Below are 19399 nucleotides of genomic sequence, written 5' to 3' on the forward strand. Positions count from 1 at the left end.
GTTTATGAACAATGTGAGTTGCTTGTGTGTTGTAGTTGGGGTTTTTGATGGTTTGATGCCCCTAGGAACTTGTATGCTTGTGTATGAGTGTTGTAGAATAGGTTTATGCATGTTTGGATGAGATAGGAGGCATAAATGCTTAGGGGAGCTGAGTTTCTGCCATTCTGGGAGAAACCAGGTTCGGCAGCCGAAGGAACTTTCGGCCGCCGAACGTGCTTGTGGAGGCTGCCTTCGGCTGCCGAAGCTTGCCCCCGAAAGGAGACTTTCATCTCTGTCTGGCACTTTCGGCCGCCGAAGGTGCCGCCGAACATGCATGAGTTTCGCCTCTGTCTGAGAGTTTCGGCCGCCGAAGGTGCCGCCGAACCTGCCTGGCTTTCGGCTCTGGAGGGACTTTCGGCCGCCGAACCTGCCGCCGAAAGTGCCCTGTCCAGCCCTTTCTTGCATGTTTTTCTATGATTATTCCATGATGTTTTTAGGGGGTTTTTGGGGAATAGTTAGAGTTATGTTCATGTATGTTTGGTCCCTCATTTGAGTCCACCTGTGTAGGTTCGGACCCGAGGAACCGAGGACCCCAGCAGTGAGTCTTTTGCCCCAGTGTCTGGTCAGAGCTACCCAGAGGTGAGTGGAATAAACCTTTATGTTTTAAGTAAATTAATCATATAGTTTTGAGCATGTTCATGCATCATGAATGCCATGTGATGTTTTAGGTTGTTTGCATTAGAATCCACGAATATGTTGCATTGCACATTTTAATGTTGATGTGGATGAATGTTGGATGATCCATAGCCCTCGATCTATGATATGACGATGTGATATGTACGGTACGGAAAGTAAGACCAGTGGGACCCATTCTACGTTCGCTGGCACTATGTAAGAGAAAGACCAGGACCCATTCTACGTTCTGGCACAGTTGGACACTGTTATGTTATGATATGTAAGGGAAAGACCAGGACCCATTCTACGTTCTGGCACAGTTGGACTATGTAGAGGGCTATTGGTGACAAGTTCATCCTTGATGTGATTTAGCTGTGATGTGATGCATTCCATGATCCATATGATTTAAATGTTTTTATTATTCTGCTCACTGGGCTCTAGTAGCTCACCCCTCTCCCATTTCCCCAGGATTGCAGGTACAGGGTAGACCAGGAGATCCATAAGAGTAAGGAAGTCATGTGAATGTAATAGATAGTGTGGACATGATAAATGTATTAATATTATGTAAAAGTACAGTTTCAGTCATGTAATGATATTGAGGTTTAGAGATTGTGCTTGACATTATGTATGAGGTATCCCTTTTAATACATGATCTGGATGTTTTATAATGTTCATGTAAGCCAACTCATCTTATGATGTATCGCCCATTGGGGCATTGATGAGATCCCACAGAGGGGTCATGATTATGATTATGAGTATGTTCAGTGCATGCACAGGTTGAGTATGGCCTATGAATGAAGGAAAAGTTTTAAATTTTTATGTATGTCGTTGATCATGTATGGGATTAAACAGGTTTTCAGGTTGCATGTCAGGCTTGCTACGGGTCTTGGCTGCCTTAAGCCGACCCGGATCCTAACGCCGGTAGCGGTCCGATTTCCGGGTCGTTACAGAAGATTCATATTAAAATCAGGAACAAGGAGGACATCAATTAACTTCATATGTGTGTTTAATGCAACATTTCCAATGTGTGTGACTTGTGTGGAAGAGCTATTCGGCAAATATATAGTTATTGGAGCAGTAACAGAACACATAGATTTCATATGATTCTTATATGGTGTGATATGATCCGATGCACCAGTATCAATTATCCATGCTTCTGATCCAGTTACCATAGCACAACAAGCGAATACTGAAGAAATTTTATGAGTGAAAGAGTTGAAAGAGCTACTACCAGAACAATCAGTCGGACTGAAAGAGCTGAATCTGTTACCAGTATAGTTGGTCGGATTGTGACAGTAGGCTGGATGCGAACTAACTGTGTTTATTGAGGCAACCGTTTTCCCTTTAACCAATATGGTCATCTCCTGTCGCAGTAGCTCCAGCTTTGTATTGACTTCTTCTATCTTGCTTAATTCATTGGAGGCGATCGGTCCAGCACTTGCCAACGGTGTTTCTGAGGTAGATTCTACACTGTGACCTTGAGTATGTGAGATGTGAGCAGTGTATCTTGGCTTGAACGTCCCTGGATTGTTGAATTGCTTGTTTTTGCTCTTAAACCACTCCAGATATCCGATCAATTTGAAGCATCCAGCTCGTGTATGTCCATCCAAATTACAGTAGTCACAATGGCCCTTCCTTATGTCGTATTTCTTGTAGTCTCGTCTGCTGCCTTGAGATCGGATGGCCAAAGCAGCTACCTTACCATGTTCTGTGAGGTTGGATTGAACTTTTTTTTGAGACTCTACCCGTAGAACTATCGAAAAAGCTTTGTTCACCGTTGGTAATGGATGAACTTGATCAAAGGTATCGTTGAGCCCCATCAGAAATTGCATGAGATGGTCCGCATTGTGAATCTCTGTTGCAAGCTTCTCTGATCCGCAGATGCATAGAGGGAGAGAGACAATGTTTGCCAATTCATCCCACAGTTGCTTCAATTTGCTGTAGTATGTTGTCACAAAGAGATTATCTTGGGAAATTGACGCTATTCTTCATTTGATTTGGTAGATCATTGGTCTGTTGCTTTCGCCGTATCATTCTCCTAGTTCAACCCACAATTCTCGGGCGGTGGTGGCATAGAGGAAGCTTCCGATGAGGTCCTTCGAAATGGAATTGAGGATCCACGATGTCACCATATAGTCACATCGTCTCCATTTCTCGTATTCTTCAGATCTGTCCTCAGGCGCGTCAATTTTCCCTTCCACGAATGCAAGCTTGTTCTTCGCACCGAGAGCGATCCTCATCGCCCTACTCCATCCTCGGTAATTGATTCCATTTAATTGAACAGAGACGAGAAGCATCGTCGGATTATCTGAGTTTTGCAGCATCAAGGCATCATCTATGACTGCCTTGGAGATTGTCGGAGCCGAATTGCTCAGTGCCCTAGCAAAACTACTTTTTCCCATTTCTTTGTCTTAAGAAAATATCTGGTCGGAGAAGAAGAGAGGTCTCGATCGAAAATTTTCGGACGAGAGAGGAGACGGTTTCTGCCGTTTTGCCTCGTTCTCTCATGACGATGACTTTAAGCTTCGAACCAGAAATTGAAGTAGAAGACGAAGAGGCAGAAACAACTCGAATTTGAAAAAGACGGAGAAGAAATTGGTCGGTGAAGTTGCAGACGAGAAGGAGCAGAGGAAGTTGAAAGAGGAAGGTGGTCTCTGATGAATGTCTCTGAATCGGGAGAAGGAAAGAGATTAGGTAATCGATGGCTCTGATACCATCTTGATTAAATGAGAGTATTTTGACATGTATTGTGTATTGTATCTTCTGAAGTTGATTTTCAGTATACATACCCCACTTATATATAGGTGATCCAAGCCTATAAGGTATTCACTAGAAAATATAAGATCCTGCTAAAAATACTATACTATCTCTGTACTAACACCCTACTGAAACCTACTAGAAATACTAAACTATCTCTATACTAACACTTGGCAACGATGTGGGTTTTCCTAATAATTGCCCTTCCCTTTGTCTCGTTCATTGTGAGTTGATCCATTTTACTTGTTTGTAGCTTTTACCTTCTCCTTTCTTTCTTTCTTTCTCTTTTTTTTTTCTTTCTATTTAAATCTTTTATAGTAAAATTCCAGATGGATGCAGAAGTTATTTCGGCTAGTATATTAGCTCAAGTTTTTGAGGCTGGTGCAATATCCATACATGAAGTCAGATATCGCATGGGTACTGGTACTGCTCATTTACTGCATGAAAGTTTGCGTGTGAAGCACATTCCTTCAAGAATTGAAGTTTTAGATGATGATGGTGCTGCTGCTTTAAGGAAGTTCTGCCTTACCTACTATGACATTCGAGCTGTGATTCTGGACTTAGCTCTCAAGCTTGATATGATGAGGCATTTGGATTATCTGCCTAGATATCAGCAGCAAATGCTGTCTCTACAAGTTATGAAGATACATGCCCCCTTGGCTTATGCTGTTGGAACTAACTACTTGTCATTGGAGCTGGAGGATCTCTCATTTCGCTACCTTTTCCCATATTCATACCGCTATGTGGATACATGGCTACACAGCCATGAGACGGGAAGTAAGTCTCTAATTGATACATACATGGAAGAGCTGCATTGTTCGCTTAAAGCGGATCCTATCTTAGCAGACATGGTGGAGGATATCTCCATTAAAGGTCGCTATAAAAGTCGGTTCAGCACAATGAAGAAGCTCTTGAAAGACGGTCGCAAGCCAGAGGAGGTGAATGATGTTCTAGGTTTACGGGTAATTCTGAGTCCCAGATATACAGAAAATATGCCAGAAGTAGGTGAAAAGGCATGCTACAGGACACGTGAAATTATCCAATCTTTGTGGAAAGAAATGCCACACAGAACAAAAGACTTTATTCCCAGGCCCAAAGCCAATGGATATAGGAGCTTACATATGGCAGTTGATGTGAGTGACAATGGCAAGTCTAGACCACTAATGGAAATTCAAATAAGAACTGTAGAGATGGACCTGCAGGCAGTTAATGGAATGGCATCACATTCATTGTACAAGGGTGGTCTTACTGATCCAGAAGAGGTCAGTACTCTGATTGCATTGTTGAGATTCATTTTTTCTAACAAATTTCAATAAACCAGTCTTGGGCCAATACCATAAGGTTAGTCAAAGCAGTGGAGGCGAGATCTAAACAGCAGATGTACTGTTTGGGTGTGAATGATTAAAATATGAAACCTCCTAAAAATTATGTGAACAAACCTTTACCATATCCTAGATTTTGATTTTTTTTTTTTTTTCTTTTCTTTTCTTAATTCCATTGTATAGTCACAGAATAAGAGGGCTTATTTGTCCATGTGAAACTTCCTCCATATCAATTCAAAGTGTGGTCACCAAGTTGGAATGGAAAGGAGGGAGCGCAGAAGAGCTGTTGGAAGTAGGATGGGTTTTGACTCAATAGAAGAGGAGAGAAAGACTCAATTCACACCATCCTTAATTTTTAGGAGAGAGACTCAATTCACACCATCTTTAATTTTTTAAATTATGCAAACCTTATCATTTGACCTGACATGGTCTAAAACATTTAAAATTAGCCATCTGCCCTAGAAGCTGATTGAATTGTTGGTGATGTTAGGCAAAGCGGCTCAAGGCTATAATGATGGCAGCTGCTGATCTTGCAGCATTGCGTCTTAGGGATCTTCCATCTGCTAAAGGGATTGAGATTGATCAGAGAGAGAGAGAGTATTTCGTCTTTTTGACAAGAATGGTGATGGCCAGATCAGCATTGATGAACTTATGGAAGTGATGGAAGAGCTTGGTGCCCCAGGGGAAGATGCTAGGGAGATGATGCAGCTCCTTGATGCAAATAGTGATGGTTCTTTGAGCTCTGATGAATTTGACACATTTCAGAAACAGGTAAAAAATTGATATATGTTGCCAATAAGCGTAAATGTATTCATATTACAAATCTTACTAGAACTACTAGTTTTCTATCAAAAAGCTTGTGATTTAGTTTTTGATACAGCCCATGTTAAAGTGGTTCCATGTTGAAATGGACCTTATTGTCAACAATTATAAATTTAATTCCATATACCCATGGCAGATCTTTTGGTTTAAGGTGAAGTGGCATTGATGTGTGGGATCAAAATTGTGTGATAATAATAGCATTACCACACGAGTCATGATGGTGGGCGTGCTTGCTGACACGGTTATAACCATTTTTGGTGTAGAATATGATCTTCTGGCTTCAATTAATTTTTGAAGCTGCAAAATATGGTCCTTTGTGAGGTGCAGTGACTAGTGATTATATGTGTGATTCTGTAAATTTGGGTGTAAATCTGGTATCTAACTACTTGGATTTGAAAATATTCCATTTGTTTTTGTGTTAAATGTGAATGATCCCACAAACCCTGGGAAGTTGCTTGTAGTTGCAGATTATGTAGTTAGCCACCAGTGATATTCCATTGGAATATATTTTTATTGCATCTAATGCTTGTATGTGTATAATAACGTTCCTACAGGTTGAATTCATGCGAGCTTTAGAGGACAGAGATGATGAATACAAGACCATGTTGAATGAGAAACTTAAAATGGCAGAAGATAGTGGCCTGATTAAGGTATATGGCCAAGAGCTTGGCAACAAGCTTGCAAACTAGGACCTGTTAAATGCTGTACATAATACCCTGAAACTGAATTTTTTTTTTTTTTTTTTTGTGAAAAAAAAAGTTTTATAGGTTGCAACTGTGAACCCAAATAGGCTAAATAAATTCCCAAGTATAAAATTGCAAGTAATTATTTGTTAGAGCCTGGAATCTAGGGGTGTTCATGTTTGAGCCCTATCAGTTTCTCTATCTTCTCTTCTATGTGATATCTACACTGTCCTCAACTTCAAATCTTTAGCGACTTCAAGCCAAGATTTTCTTGACGTCGATTGCACAAACCTCCAGAGACTTCAAGGTATAATTGCTGATACCAATATCTTTTTCTTCACTTTCCGTTCTATTCTTTTGTGGGCTTTGATTTGAGATTTTTGATTTATTGGTGATTGAATTTATTGGGTTTTTTATTTTATTTTAATTGCAGTGTCAGTTGGTTCCTCTCTGCTTTGCCATCACCTATGCCTTTAAACAAAAGTTAGTATGTAATTGAGGTGTGGGCTAATGCTATTTTTCTGAGATGGGCTCTTGCAAAGTATTTTACTGAATTTTGGAGGCTTCTTTTTTCTGTATTTGTTCCTCTATCCCTTCCCTTTAACCTTTTGTTTGTTTTAGTATAAATCTACAGTATTTACTTTCAAAAATCGATAGTGTCTAAATTAATTCAATCAAGAAATAGTTCAGCTTCTTTCACTTGTCTATATTGAATTATTTTAACAAGCAATTTAGTCTAATTCCAGTGTTTCTATCCTTCTCTGTTTCTCTGTGTACAGTAAAATTTTGTCTGGGTTGCTTTGGGCTAATGTATTTATTTTACATATATATGTATTCCTGTGGTGTTGAACTTCTATTATTCCTGAAACTGGTTGCATTTAATAGGTATTTAGCTTATTTTCTAGGAAGATTCATTCTGGGCACCGAGAGAATTGAGCAGTACATAAGAGTACTGAGAAATATGTTTTGACATTAAGTTTATGATTGAGTTTACTTGTTTGATCCAAATGTTAGGTTACTATTGGAAGAATCTGTTTCCTTCAGTGGCAACAATGGTAATGTTTCTAATCGACTCTTTATGTTCAAGGAAAAAAGATAAGACACTTGTATTAAGGAAATAATGATCTTTATTTTTTGTCAATTGGTGCTGCCAAATGTGGCGTTATTTTATAATGTGGAAATTACCTTTTGCAATTAATTATTGATAAATTGAAGGACGACAATTTCGTCAAAATTGGGAACTTGATTCAATGATTAGGGTTTATAAGCAGATGTTTAAGAAGATTATGCTAAACAGCTCTTGTTATAATAAGGAGATGTATATGCCGACTCTGCAGGCTAATGGATTCCGAAGAAGAATGTTATCTAGTGGCTTTTGAAGCAAATATGGTATTTATCATCCGTGTTAAGTCTGTCAAGGAAATGATAGTTTTGCATTGGCTGAATATTTTGGCAGTTGTAACTATTGAAAATTCAGATTTTAAGGTTCAGTTTCTGGGGTTGATACTGTAGAAAACTATCCAAAAGTTTTCAGCTATCAACTATACGAGTCAACTCCCACCTCGTATAATGCATTTCTTGTCATGGAGTTTTCTCGTCTGATTTTATGTTGTAATCATTCGATTTTCAAGAACTTTATTAAAATTCAAGAATATTTTTTTATCTGAAATTGAAGTTTTTTTTTTTTTTTTTTTTTAACTTTTGTTGGGCGGAAGTGCCATACTTCTGCTAATATATAAATTATTAGGAACTTAAAAACTTACTATGATAAATAAAGTGCGATTTCAATTACATTGGAAATTGAAAGAAGCTTTGGCAGGCACCGAGTTAATTTTCAATTTATAGGCTGGTGGCGATGCGTCATGGACTAAAATTGTTTATTTTTAACAGAAATGAAGCTGGAGCATAATCAAGTCTCTTCACATGGTGAACTCACTATAAAAGCACATAGATAACTAGAGAGAGTAGGTACCTGCTGCACAAGGTAATCAAAGATGAAAACTGGCTTCTCCTCTTCAAGGTTTGGATTCTTTAATGTCTCACATTGACAAAATTATTAACCCTTCAAATTTTCCTTCGATTCGAAATTTAATTCTCCTCACAATATCCTTTACCTTAAGCAAATCCTTCAAAGAGTGAGTACATCAATGCTATAAAAGCATTCAATATTACACCAAAGGGGGTTTGGTGGGGGGTGGTTTAATCAAGATAAAATTTTGGCCTTCTCATTTATTTGATAGTCTACTGTATAAAACTTCAAAATCGATATAAATGTAACATTGCCCTAAAACATATTTCGGCTGGCCACAGCTGATTCTATTTCTACTAGTAACCAATGATACATGATCTTCCCCTTTTTTTGTTTTTTTTTGTTTTTATAACATTAGTATACGGATACCATAATATTCACAAGAGAAACACCAAAACAAAATAGAAAACCAAAACAACACATCCCTGATTCAAGAGCAAGTCATTTTGAAACAGTTCAAAGCTCTTCATCTGCCGCCTTGCCACCTTCATTAGACTTGAGCTCCTGCGCTTTCTTCTTCGCAGATTCTAAGTTCTCCCCAGCTTTTTGTTTGGCTGTATCAAGCCCCTCCTTGATCTCGTCTTTGGCCCTCTCTACATGCTCCTCTGTTTCCGCTTGCTTTTCCCTTACCTTCTTCCCCATTTCCTTCGCCGCCTCTTTTGCACTTTCAGCATTCTCGGCTGCCCGCTCCTTCGCCTCCTCCGCCTTCTGGGAAGCCTTTTCCTGGGCCGCATCACTTGTCTCTCTAGCCTTGTTCTTTAACTCCTCCGCTTTCTCTGCCGCTCCTTCCTTTGCCTCGTGAGCCTTTTCTTTTGCTCCTGCTGCAGCTTCACTAGCCTTCTCTTTAGCTGCACCAACTGTAGCATCAAGCTTTTCCTTAGCTGCATTCGTCATTTTACTGATCTTCTCCTTTGCCGTACTCGCAGCATCCTTCACGTCTCCAGCTTTTTCTGCACCAAGCATGTGAACACTAATTTCTTCAAATGATCAATGAAAAGTTAGAATGTAAAATATTGTGCGTTTAGTTGGCATGGGTTACTGACCATGTGCCTCCTCTTTGGCTTTCTGAGCAGAGTCGGCGACTTCATCAGAAGCTTTCTTAACTTGATCATGTTTTCGTCCAATTGTCTCGGAGAATTTTCCTTTAGCCCATCCAGTCCACGACTCCGATTTTTCTTTCGCCTTTTCTGCTGCTTCTTGCGTCTCCTCTGTTGCTTCTTGCGCCTTTCCCTTCACTTCTAAGTCCTCACTCTCGTCGCTTGTCACGGGAAGATGGTCGGCGTTACCGGAGCTATTACAACCGATAACAAGCGTTAATAGCATCACAAGCACCAACGAAATCAAAACCCTAGAAGCCATTGTCACGTATATGCAGCAATGAAAGAGAATACAGAATCACAGATATATAACCAATACGCGAAGAAAGCGTCGGATTTAAAGAAGCGGTTGGGTTAAGCTTTAAGCCAAGTTGAGGAGAACGACAGCTACCATGCAACGTGTACAAGCTACGAGGAAACGTTATTGGTAGATAGACAAGTGTCATGTAAGTGTCAGCTGCTGAGACTTTCATGGATCGAGGAGTTTAAAGCACTTTCTTTTTCTGATCATCGTTATCCCAAATGTTGGAAGACCAAAAGTAGCTGCTGCGCAATCATCGTTTCTCGCATTAGACTAGATGGAGCTGCTGGTAAGGTATTTGGCCAAGTAATATTGCCGAGGCTCGACAGCTGAACTCACCGATTTTTGTGAGAATTTTTCAAATCATGCACCATATAAAATGCGCCATATAAAAGATAATTTTAAAGTTATGTAGAATTTAAAAATATTTTTAAATTATTTGTGTCAATATAGTGTGTTAGGCATTAGTTCGATATCTATACTGTCAAATAAATGGGTGTCGAACTTTTATTTTATTCAGCTTGTTCGATGCTTGTTCGATATTTATAATATCGAACAAATTGATCCGTGTCACGGCAGCAGTATCATCTATTTCCGTGGCAGTAGTATGGCGTATTCGGCACCTTAAATGTCGAATACGCACAAAGTTCAATGCCGTACCGAACACACGCACAAGATTTAAGGTTTCGTCAAGAATTCCTGACGAGACCTTAACCAATAAAAGAGTTCGGCATTAATAGTGCCAAACTCTTTTCTTCTTTTATTTCGCATGCAAGGCCGCGTGTCTCTGCAGAGTTCGGCATTAATAGTGCTGAACTCTTTTCTTCTTTTATTCCGCATGCAGGCTCGCGTGACTCTGCATGTATAGAGAGCCACGCAGCCCTGCATGCACAGATCCGGAAAGACTTTAGCTTTTGAAGCCAAGTCTCCCATCATCTCCTTCTTTTTCCCAATTTTCATTCTTCCTCTCCAGCTCTTCTTCTCCTTCTCCAGCTTTTCATTCTTCCTCTGCACATCTTCTTCTCCTTCTGCAGCTCTTCACTTCTCCCTCTCCAGTTCTTCACTTCACTCTCTCATCAGTTATTTCTAAAACTTTTTTTTTATTATGAAATATATATATTTTTTTAACTTTATATAAAAAAATAAAAAAATAAATTAAAATATTAAATCTTAATTAAAAAAATATAAAATATTTCAGAATAAATGATATTATTAATATAATTTTTTATGTAATTTTTATAAATTTAGAAATATTATTAAATGAAGTTTAAAATTTATAAAGTAATGTCTAAAGAAACATTTTAAATTATATTTGAAAAAATAATAAGATTTAATAGTTTTTAAAGAATATAATAATTTTTTTAAAATATTTAATACGTTATATTTTTTTTTACTAGTTTAAAATTTTTTGTTGTTGAATTATAATAATAAATAAATTGATTAGTAAGAAGTTTATTTTTAAAATAAGTTTTTGTAAATATTCTTTAACATGCAATAAAATTTAATATTTTTATAATAAATGTAATTAGAAAGATAATACAATTTAATAGTTTTTTTTTGTATTGTAATATAATTAATTTTTTATAATTTTAAAATTAATTTTTTTTGTATTGTAAATAATTAATTTTTTGAAAATACTAAAATTAATTTTTTGAAATTATATTTTGTATTATAATAAAATTAATATGAGTAATAAAATATTTAATTATTGTATTATAATAAAATTAATAATATTATAATAAAATATTTAAAATTAATTGTTGTATTATACTAAAATAAATTTTTTGAATTTATTTTTTGTATTATAATAAAATTAATAAAATTAATAAAATGATAATAAAATATTTAAAATTAATTTTTGAATTATACTAAAATTAAATTTTTGAAAATACTAAAATTATTTTTTTAAAATTATTTTTTTATTATAATAAAATTAATACGATTAATAAAATATTTAATTTTTGTATTATAATAAAATTAATAAAATTATAATAAAAGATTTTGAAATTAATTTTTGTATTATACTAAAATTAATTTTTTGAATTAATTTTTTGTATTATAATAAAATAAATAAAATTATAATAAAATATTTAAAATTAATTTCTGTATTATACTAAAATTAAATTTTTGAAAATAATAAAATTATTTTTTTGAAATTATTTTTTGTATTATAATACAATATTTGAAATTAATTTTTGTGTCAAACTAAAATTCATTTTTTGAATTCATTTTTTGTATTATAATAAAATTAATAAAATAAATAAAATGGTAATAAAATATTTAAAATTAATTTTTGTATTATACTAAAATTAAAATTTTGAAAATTCTAAAATTAATTTTTTGAAATTATTTTTCGTATTATAATAAAATTAATACGATTAATAAAATATTTAATTTTTGTATTATAATAAAATTAATAAAATTATAATAAAATATTTTGAAATTAATTTTTGTATTATACTAAAATTAATATTTTGAAAATACTAAAATTAATTTTTTGAAATTATTTTTTTATTATAATAAAATTAATAAAATTAATAAAATATTTAATGTTTGTATTATAATAAAATAATTAAAATTATATTAAAATCTTTAAAATTAATTTTTGTATTATTGGATAGAATATTTGCTGTGGTAGAATATTTGTTGTCATTTTTAATAGAATATTTGGTTGAATTATTGGATAGAATATATGCGATTTTGATTTTTTAATGAAATATTTTTGAATTAGTAGTATTTATTGTGATTTATGGATATAATCTTTTTATAAAATGTATGTTATTGTAGTGTTAAATTATGTTCTATTATTTAGTAAATAAATGATGTTTGAATATTGTTAGTGATTATGAATATAATAAAGTTTATGAATGTGTATTTGTATAACATATGATATTGTATATTATTTTGTATAATTAGATATGGAGGGAAGACGCAACCGTCGTGATCGCCGTGATTACATTTTATTGGGTCCCAATGATCCATCGTTGTTGTATGGACAAGCTGAATATCGGTATGAGACTATATGGCAACAAACTATAGAGAGTGAGGCGATAGGTTGTAGAAGAACATGTACAATTTTACATTTGGACGATATTCCAGATCAAATAATACCTCACCTGTGTCATACAGATTTCTATGGTGTAATAAGGTTTGGTTTTTGTAATACCCGGCTAGACTCCGGTATCGAAATTCCTACCGTCCGGTGGAATCTTGGATGTCGGAACCCTCTAGAAGGGTAAAATCATGTTTTTATAAAATGTTTTCATGTATTTTATGGTTCTAAGTAAGAAAGAAATTGAGTTTTGAATGAAAATGACCATACAGGGAAATCCAGGTTCGGCCGCCGAACCTTATGTTCGGCCGCCGAACATGGTGGAGTTTTGGAGTCACCTTTGGCTTCCGAAAGTGGTCTGGCCAGCCACCTATAAAAGGCCTCATGGCCGAAAATGGGTGAGTTTTCTCCCCTATTTTCGGTCAGCGGTGAGTCCATGCCCTCCCATGGTTGGTTTTGATGATTTTCTTCAAATCTTTCAAGTTTTAACAAGTTTTAGTTTGGTTTTGAGGATTTTTGAGCTTAAATCAAAGTTGTGAAACTTGGAGACCCCGGAACCCGTTTTCCCCAAATCTCCAAGTTAGGACACGCCCTCTCTCGATCTTCAAGAGGTAAGCGTCGATCCTCACCTTCTTCGATGTTCTAAGCAAGTTTTATGAAGGTTTATGGGGTAGAAATGCATGTTTAAGTTAGTTGATTGTTGTTAGGGTTAATGTTGAGTTTATGGATAATGTATGTTGTATGAGTTGCTATATGTGTTGTTGTTGGGGTTTAGACTAGTTTGAGACCCATATATGCTTATGTATGTATGTATGCATGTTGTAGAATAGCTAAATACATGTTTGGAAGGTTTGGGGAGGCAAAATGTGCATGTGGAGGCTGAGTTCTGCCACTTTGGAAGAACTCAGGTTCGGCAGCTAGAGGCACTTTCGGCCGCCGAACTTGCCTATGGTGGCATGTTTTGGCTGCCGAACCCTGCCTCCGAAAGTTGGACTTTCGACTCTGGAGGGGAGTTTTGGCCGTCGAAGGTGCCGCCGAACATGCATGAGTTTCAGCTCTGGAACCACTTTCGACTGCCGAAGGTGCCGCCAAAAGTGGCTGAGTTTCGGCTCTGGAGGGACTTTCGGCTGCCGAACCTGCCGCCGAAAGTGCCTTGTTCAGCCTTCCTTTGCATGTTTTCTATGATTGTTTTAAGGTGTTTTAGGGGGTTTTTGGGGAGTTGTTTAGAGTTATGTTAGTCTATGTTTGGTCCCTCATTTGAGTCCACCTGTGTAGGTTCGGACCCGAGGAATCGAAGACCCCAGCAGTGAGATAGCTGCTTCAGAGTCTTTTCAGAGCTAGTCTGAGGTGAGTAGAATGACTCTTTATGTTGCAAAGTAAATAAATAAATTTTGAGCATGTTCATGCATCACGAATGCCATGAGATATATTAGGTTATGTGCATTAGAATTCACGAATATGTTGCATTGCATAATATGATGTTGATGTGGATGAACGTTGGATGATCCATTAGCCTTCGTATGGAATGATATGATATGATGATGATACGGTATGGAAATCCAGGAAGACCCATTCTACGTCCCTGGCACAATGTAAGAGAAAGTCCAGGAAGACCCATTCTACGTCCCTGGCACATTGGAATGTTATGATATGTTATGTAAGGGAAAGACCAGAGACCCATTCTACGTCCTGGTATTGTTGGATAATGTAGAGGGCTATTGGTGACAAGTTCATCATTAAGGTGATTTGTTTGTGATGTGATGCATTTCATGAAAGTATGAATTTTATTATAATGTTTTACTATTCTGCTCACTGGGCTCTAGTAGCTCACCCCTTTCCCTTAACCCTTAGGTTTGCAGGTTCAGGTTAGACCGGGGAGTCTTCCAAGTTGAAGTTATGTCTATGTAATAGTTAGATGTGGACATGTATTGTAAAATGTTATAATGTGATGTAATGTAAAGAATTGTATTGAGGATAGAATTGTGCTTGGCCCTAGTATATGTGAATCCCTTCTGATACATGATCTATGAAATGTTTTATATAAACCAAGCTTAATGTATGATATGTTACCCCATTGGAGCTGTAACACCCGGCTAGACTCCGGTATCGGAATTCCTACCGTCCGGTGGAATCTCGGATGTCGGAAACCTCTAGAAGGGTGAAAGCATGTTTTTATGAAATGTTTTCATGTATTTTAATGTTTTAAGCCTGAAATTAAATGAGTTTTTGCATGAAAAGTTTTTGGAGGAAAACCCAGGTTCGGCCGCCGAAAGCCAAGTTCGGCCGCCGAACATGCATGCGTTTTGGAGGCACGTTAGGCCCCCGAAAGCATGAGTGAGGGAAGTGCAGGTTCGGCCGCCGAACCTTATGTTCGGCCGCCGAACATTGCATGGATGCGGAGGCACATTCGGCCCCCGAACGTGGCCTGGCCAGCCACTATAAAAGGGTCCCTTTGGTCCGCACGGGCGAGCTTTTTCTCTTCCATTGTCGGCCAAGGTGAGTCTCCACCGCTCCTCCCTCAATCTTGAGTGTTTTCTGTAGATCTTTCATGGTTTTCACGGGTTTTAACTTCTATTTTGAAGATTTTTAAAGTTTTGAGCAAGTTTTGAGCTTGGAGACCCAAGGAGCTAAATCTCTCCCAACTCCAAGTTAGATCGCCTCTACTCTCGATCTTCAAGAGGTAAGAGTCGATTTCTGAGTTACATTATGTTTTAAACAAGTTTTATGCAAGATTTATGGGTAGAAATGCATGTTAGGGTATATGTTGAACTTATGGGTCTTTGATGCTTTGATGAACAATGTATGTTGGTTTTTGTGTGTTTGAAGTGTTGTAGTTGGGGTATATGATAGTTTGAGACCCCTAGGTGTGATGTATGATGAGTATGCATGTTTTGGTTGAGTCATAGGCATGATTTTATGGTTTTGGGAGGCAGGAGGTTCATTTGAACCAAGTTTCTGCCCGTTTGGCAGAAACCAGGTTCGGCAGCCGAAGGAAGTTTCGGCCGCCGAACCCCTCTTGTGGAGGCAGCATTCGGCTGCCGAAGGTGCCCCCGAAAAGAGACTTTCGTCTCTGTCTGGCACTTTCGGCCGCCGAAGGTGCCGCCGAACCTGCCTGACTTTCGTCTCTGAAGGGACTTTCTGTAATACCCGGCTAGACTCCGGTATCGGAATTCCTATCGTCCGGTGGAATCTCGGATGTCGGAGACCTCTAGAAGGGTAGAATCATGTTTTATAAAAATGTTTTCATGTTTTAATGGTTTTAAGTATGGAAATAAATGAGTTTTTTTGCATGAAAAGTCTTTGGAGGAAAACCCAGGTTCGGCCGCCGAAAGTCAAGTTCGGCCGCCGAACGTGCATGCGTTTTGGAGGCACGTTAGGCCCCCGAAAGCATGAGTGAGGGCAGTCCAGGTTCGGCCGCCGAAAGTCAAGTTCGGCCGCCGAACATGGCATGCATGCGGAGGCAAGTTCGGCCCCCGAACGTGGTCTGGCCAGCCACTATAAAAGGGTCACTTAGCCGAAATGGGCGAGCTTTCTCCCATTTTCGGCCACAGCTGGCTTCCGACCTCCTTCTCCCCAAATCTAGTGTTCTTCCTTCAAATCCCCACCATTTTCTTGAGTTTTAAGCTTGCATTGAAGGTTTTGGAACTTTTGAAACAAGTTTTGGAGCTTTGGGAACTCAGGAGCTCATTTTCGTGGATCTCCAAGTTTAGGTCGTCTCCCTCTCGATCTTCAAGAGGTAAGAGCCGATCTTAAGCTCCTCATGTGTTTTAAGCAAGTTTTATGCTAGATCTATGGGTAGAAATGCATGTTAGGTTATATGTTGAGTTATGGGTTAATATTGATGTTTTGGACAATGTGTGTTGTTTGTGTGTGTTTGGAGTGTTGTAGTTGGGGTATTTGATGTTTTGAGGCCCCTAGGAACTTGTATGCATGTTTTAACTGAGGTTTGTGCATGATTGGTGAGTTTGGAGGCGAAAATGCATTTGGGAGCCAAGTTTCTGCCCTTCGGCAGAAACCAGGTTCGGCAGCCGAAGGAGCTTTCGGCCGCCGAACATGGCTGGGGAGGCAGGCCTTTCGGCTGCCGAAGTTGCCCCCGAAAAGAGACTTTCGTCTCTGTCTGGGACTTTTGGCCGCCGAAGGTGCCGCCGAACATGCATGAGTTTCGTCTCTGTCTGGGAGTTTCGGCCGCCGAAGGTGCCGCCGAACCTGCCCGACTTTCGGCTCTGGAGGGACTTTCGGCCGCCGAACCTGCCGCCGAAAGTGCCCTGTTCAGCCATTTCTTACAAGTTTTATGTGATTGTTTCATGGTGTTTTAGGGGGTTTTGGGGAGTATGTTAGAGTTATGTTTTTGTATGTTTGGTCCCTCATTGGAGTCCACCTGTGTAGGTTCGGACCCGAGGAACCGAGGACCCCAGCAGTGAGCCAGCTACTACAGAGTTTGTCAGAGCTAGCCAGAGGTGAGTGGAATAACCTTAAGTTTTAAAATAAATGAATATGAATTTTGAGCATGATCCATGCATCATGAATGCCATGAAATATAGTAGGTTGTTTGCATTAGTATTCACGAAGATGTTGCATTGCATTTATGATCATGATGTTGATGTGGATTGGTTATTGGATGACCCTTTAGTCCTCATATGATATGATGATGTTATGGCATGATATGGTATGGAAGTCCAGGTTGTACCCATTCTACATCCCTGGCACGATGTAAGAGAAAGTCCAGGTTGTACCCATTCTACGTCCCTGGCACAGTTGGTCCATATGATATGTTATGATAAGGGAAAGACCGGTTGACCCATTCTACGTCCCGGCACAGTTGGACCTATGTAGAGGACTATAGGTGACAATACCATCCGAGATGTGATTTGTTGTGATGTGTTGCATTCCATGAGAGCATGAAATTTTAATATATTGTTTTCTACTATTCTGCTCACTGGGCTTTGTAGCTCACCCCTCTCCCCTAACCCCAGATGTGCAGGTACAGGGTAGACCAGGAGGTTAGCCAGAGTTTGAAGTATGTCTTATGTTGTAATAGTTAGATTGTGGACATGACAAATGTATTATGATGTAATGTAAGAGATTACCGTATGTTATGTAATGAGGTATATTGAGGATAGAGTTGTGCTTGACCACAATATATTGTTAATCCCTTTTGTATATACATGATCTTATGTTATGATGTTTATGTAAACTAACTCAACTCAGGTTGTTTTGCCTTTAAGGCTTAATGAGATCCCACAGAGGGACTATGTTATGTATATGTCCAGAGCATGCACAGGTTGAGTTAGTTGATGACGGTATGTATGAAGAAAAGTTTTAATTTTTATGCATATTGTTGATCATGTATGGGATTATACAGGTTTACAGGTTATATGTCAGGCTTGCTATGGGTCCCGGCGGCCTTAAGTCGACCCGGATCCTAGCGCCGGTAGCGGTCCGGATTTCCGGGGCGTTACAGAATGGTATCAGAGCCCTAGGTTCATAGGATCGGACCTAGAGTGTCGGGCTCATAGATGTTATAGAAGGTCAAGCACAATAGGAAGATCATGTCCACTAGGATAGGATGTGGAGTCCTGTCTTGTTGATGATGTGAAATGCCATGATAATATGCATGTGCATTAATGCTATGATATGAATGTGATGTATATGTGATGAGGGTTCATGTGTGCCCACATGAACCATATGATGCTAATGTTTGTATGATGTGTACGGTTTTTCAGAAAACAGGATGAGAGGAACTCGTCGATCTGCACGATTGACTGGAGTGCCACCTGAGGACGAGGGCACGAGCGCCCGTCCTCCTACATTGCCTAGGGCAATGTCTTGTAGAGCCAACAGAGAAAGAGTGTCAAGGGACCCTAGAAGGTCTTTTGATGCTAGCAGAAGGGGGACAGATAGAGGAGGAAGTTCTTCAGATGTGAGGGAGGTTACAGAAGAGGATCAGAGGAGGGATGGGAACCTGGATGTGAGCATGCAGGAAGAAGGGACAGGGGAGTCTCAGGGAGGCGTTCAGGCCTCGGGGTATGGTTTTCCACCCCATTATCCACCTTTCCCCCAGGGTTCAGGGTATCCGATGGGAGGTACGTCGGATTACTCCAGCTTTAACCCCTACCCTACCTACATGCCCTATCCACCGTTCTACCCACCTTACACGCAGTACCCAGCTTATCCACCCTCACCTTTCTATCCTAACCCGGCAAACCCCACCTCGGGGAATGCTGCACCTCCACCTCCACCACCTACAGAACCAGCAGCCCCAGTTACTCAACCTCCTAGACCTAGCTCAGTCGAGGGGAGCAAGGTAAAGATGACAGACTACCTTAAGCTAGATGCTCCCAAATACAAGTCAGGGGATGACCCCTTTGAGTATCTGAGAGTGGTGAAGACAATAACTGATGAGCTAGGGGCAAGTGACAGCAGGGCCATTCAGATGGCAGGGTTCACTTTAAAGTGCAAGAAGGCACGGGAATGGTTCAAGTGTTATGTGGACCCGAGACTAGACGGTATGACATGGGAGGAATTTGCGAATGAGTTCGCTGGATGGGCTTTTCCAGACAGTTCTAGAGAACTGAAAATGATTGAGTTTGAGCAACTGAGGCAGTCAGAGCACATGAGTGTAGAGGAGTTCACGGATAAATTCTTGGAGCTATTGCCTTTTTCAGGGCAAGCTCTAGATTCA

At 38.8% G+C, this 19399-nt stretch overlaps 3 protein-coding genes across 3 annotated transcripts; 1 reads left to right on the plus strand and 2 right to left on the minus strand.

Moving 5' to 3' along the window:
• Positions 1–1598: 1598 nt before the first annotated feature.
• On the minus strand, positions 1599–3056 carry LOC122721800. Its single transcript, XM_043950724.1, has 2 exons — positions 2707–3056; positions 1599–2592 (listed from the first exon to the last, which is right to left on the minus strand). The coding sequence occupies exons 1-2, from the start codon at positions 3054–3056 to the stop codon at positions 1599–1601; spliced, it is 1344 nt and encodes a 447-aa protein (XP_043806659.1).
• A 650-nt stretch (positions 3057–3706) lies between these two features.
• LOC110620632 (probable GTP diphosphokinase CRSH, chloroplastic) lies at positions 3707–7430 on the plus strand. Its single transcript, XM_043950227.1, is given in 4 exon segments — positions 3707–4673; positions 5224–5319; positions 5322–5504; positions 6110–7430. Coding segments are annotated over 4 exon segments (1347 nt in total). The 5' UTR covers positions 3707–3740; the 3' UTR covers positions 6245–7430.
• Positions 7431–8461: 1031 nt separating this feature from the next.
• Positions 8462–9657, minus strand: LOC110619948 (ABA-inducible protein PHV A1). The gene is made up of 2 exons (XM_021763468.1): positions 9311–9657; positions 8462–9217 (listed from the first exon to the last, which is right to left on the minus strand). The coding sequence occupies exons 1-2, from the start codon at positions 9624–9626 to the stop codon at positions 8724–8726; spliced, it is 810 nt and encodes a 269-aa protein (XP_021619160.1). The 5' UTR covers positions 9627–9657; the 3' UTR covers positions 8462–8723.
• Positions 9658–19399: the final 9742 nt, after the last annotated feature.

The sequence above is a fragment of the Manihot esculenta genome, chromosome 14 (assembly GCF_001659605.2).
Source record: "Manihot esculenta cultivar AM560-2 chromosome 14, M.esculenta_v8, whole genome shotgun sequence".
NCBI classification, from domain to species: domain Eukaryota; kingdom Viridiplantae; phylum Streptophyta; class Magnoliopsida; order Malpighiales; family Euphorbiaceae; genus Manihot; species Manihot esculenta.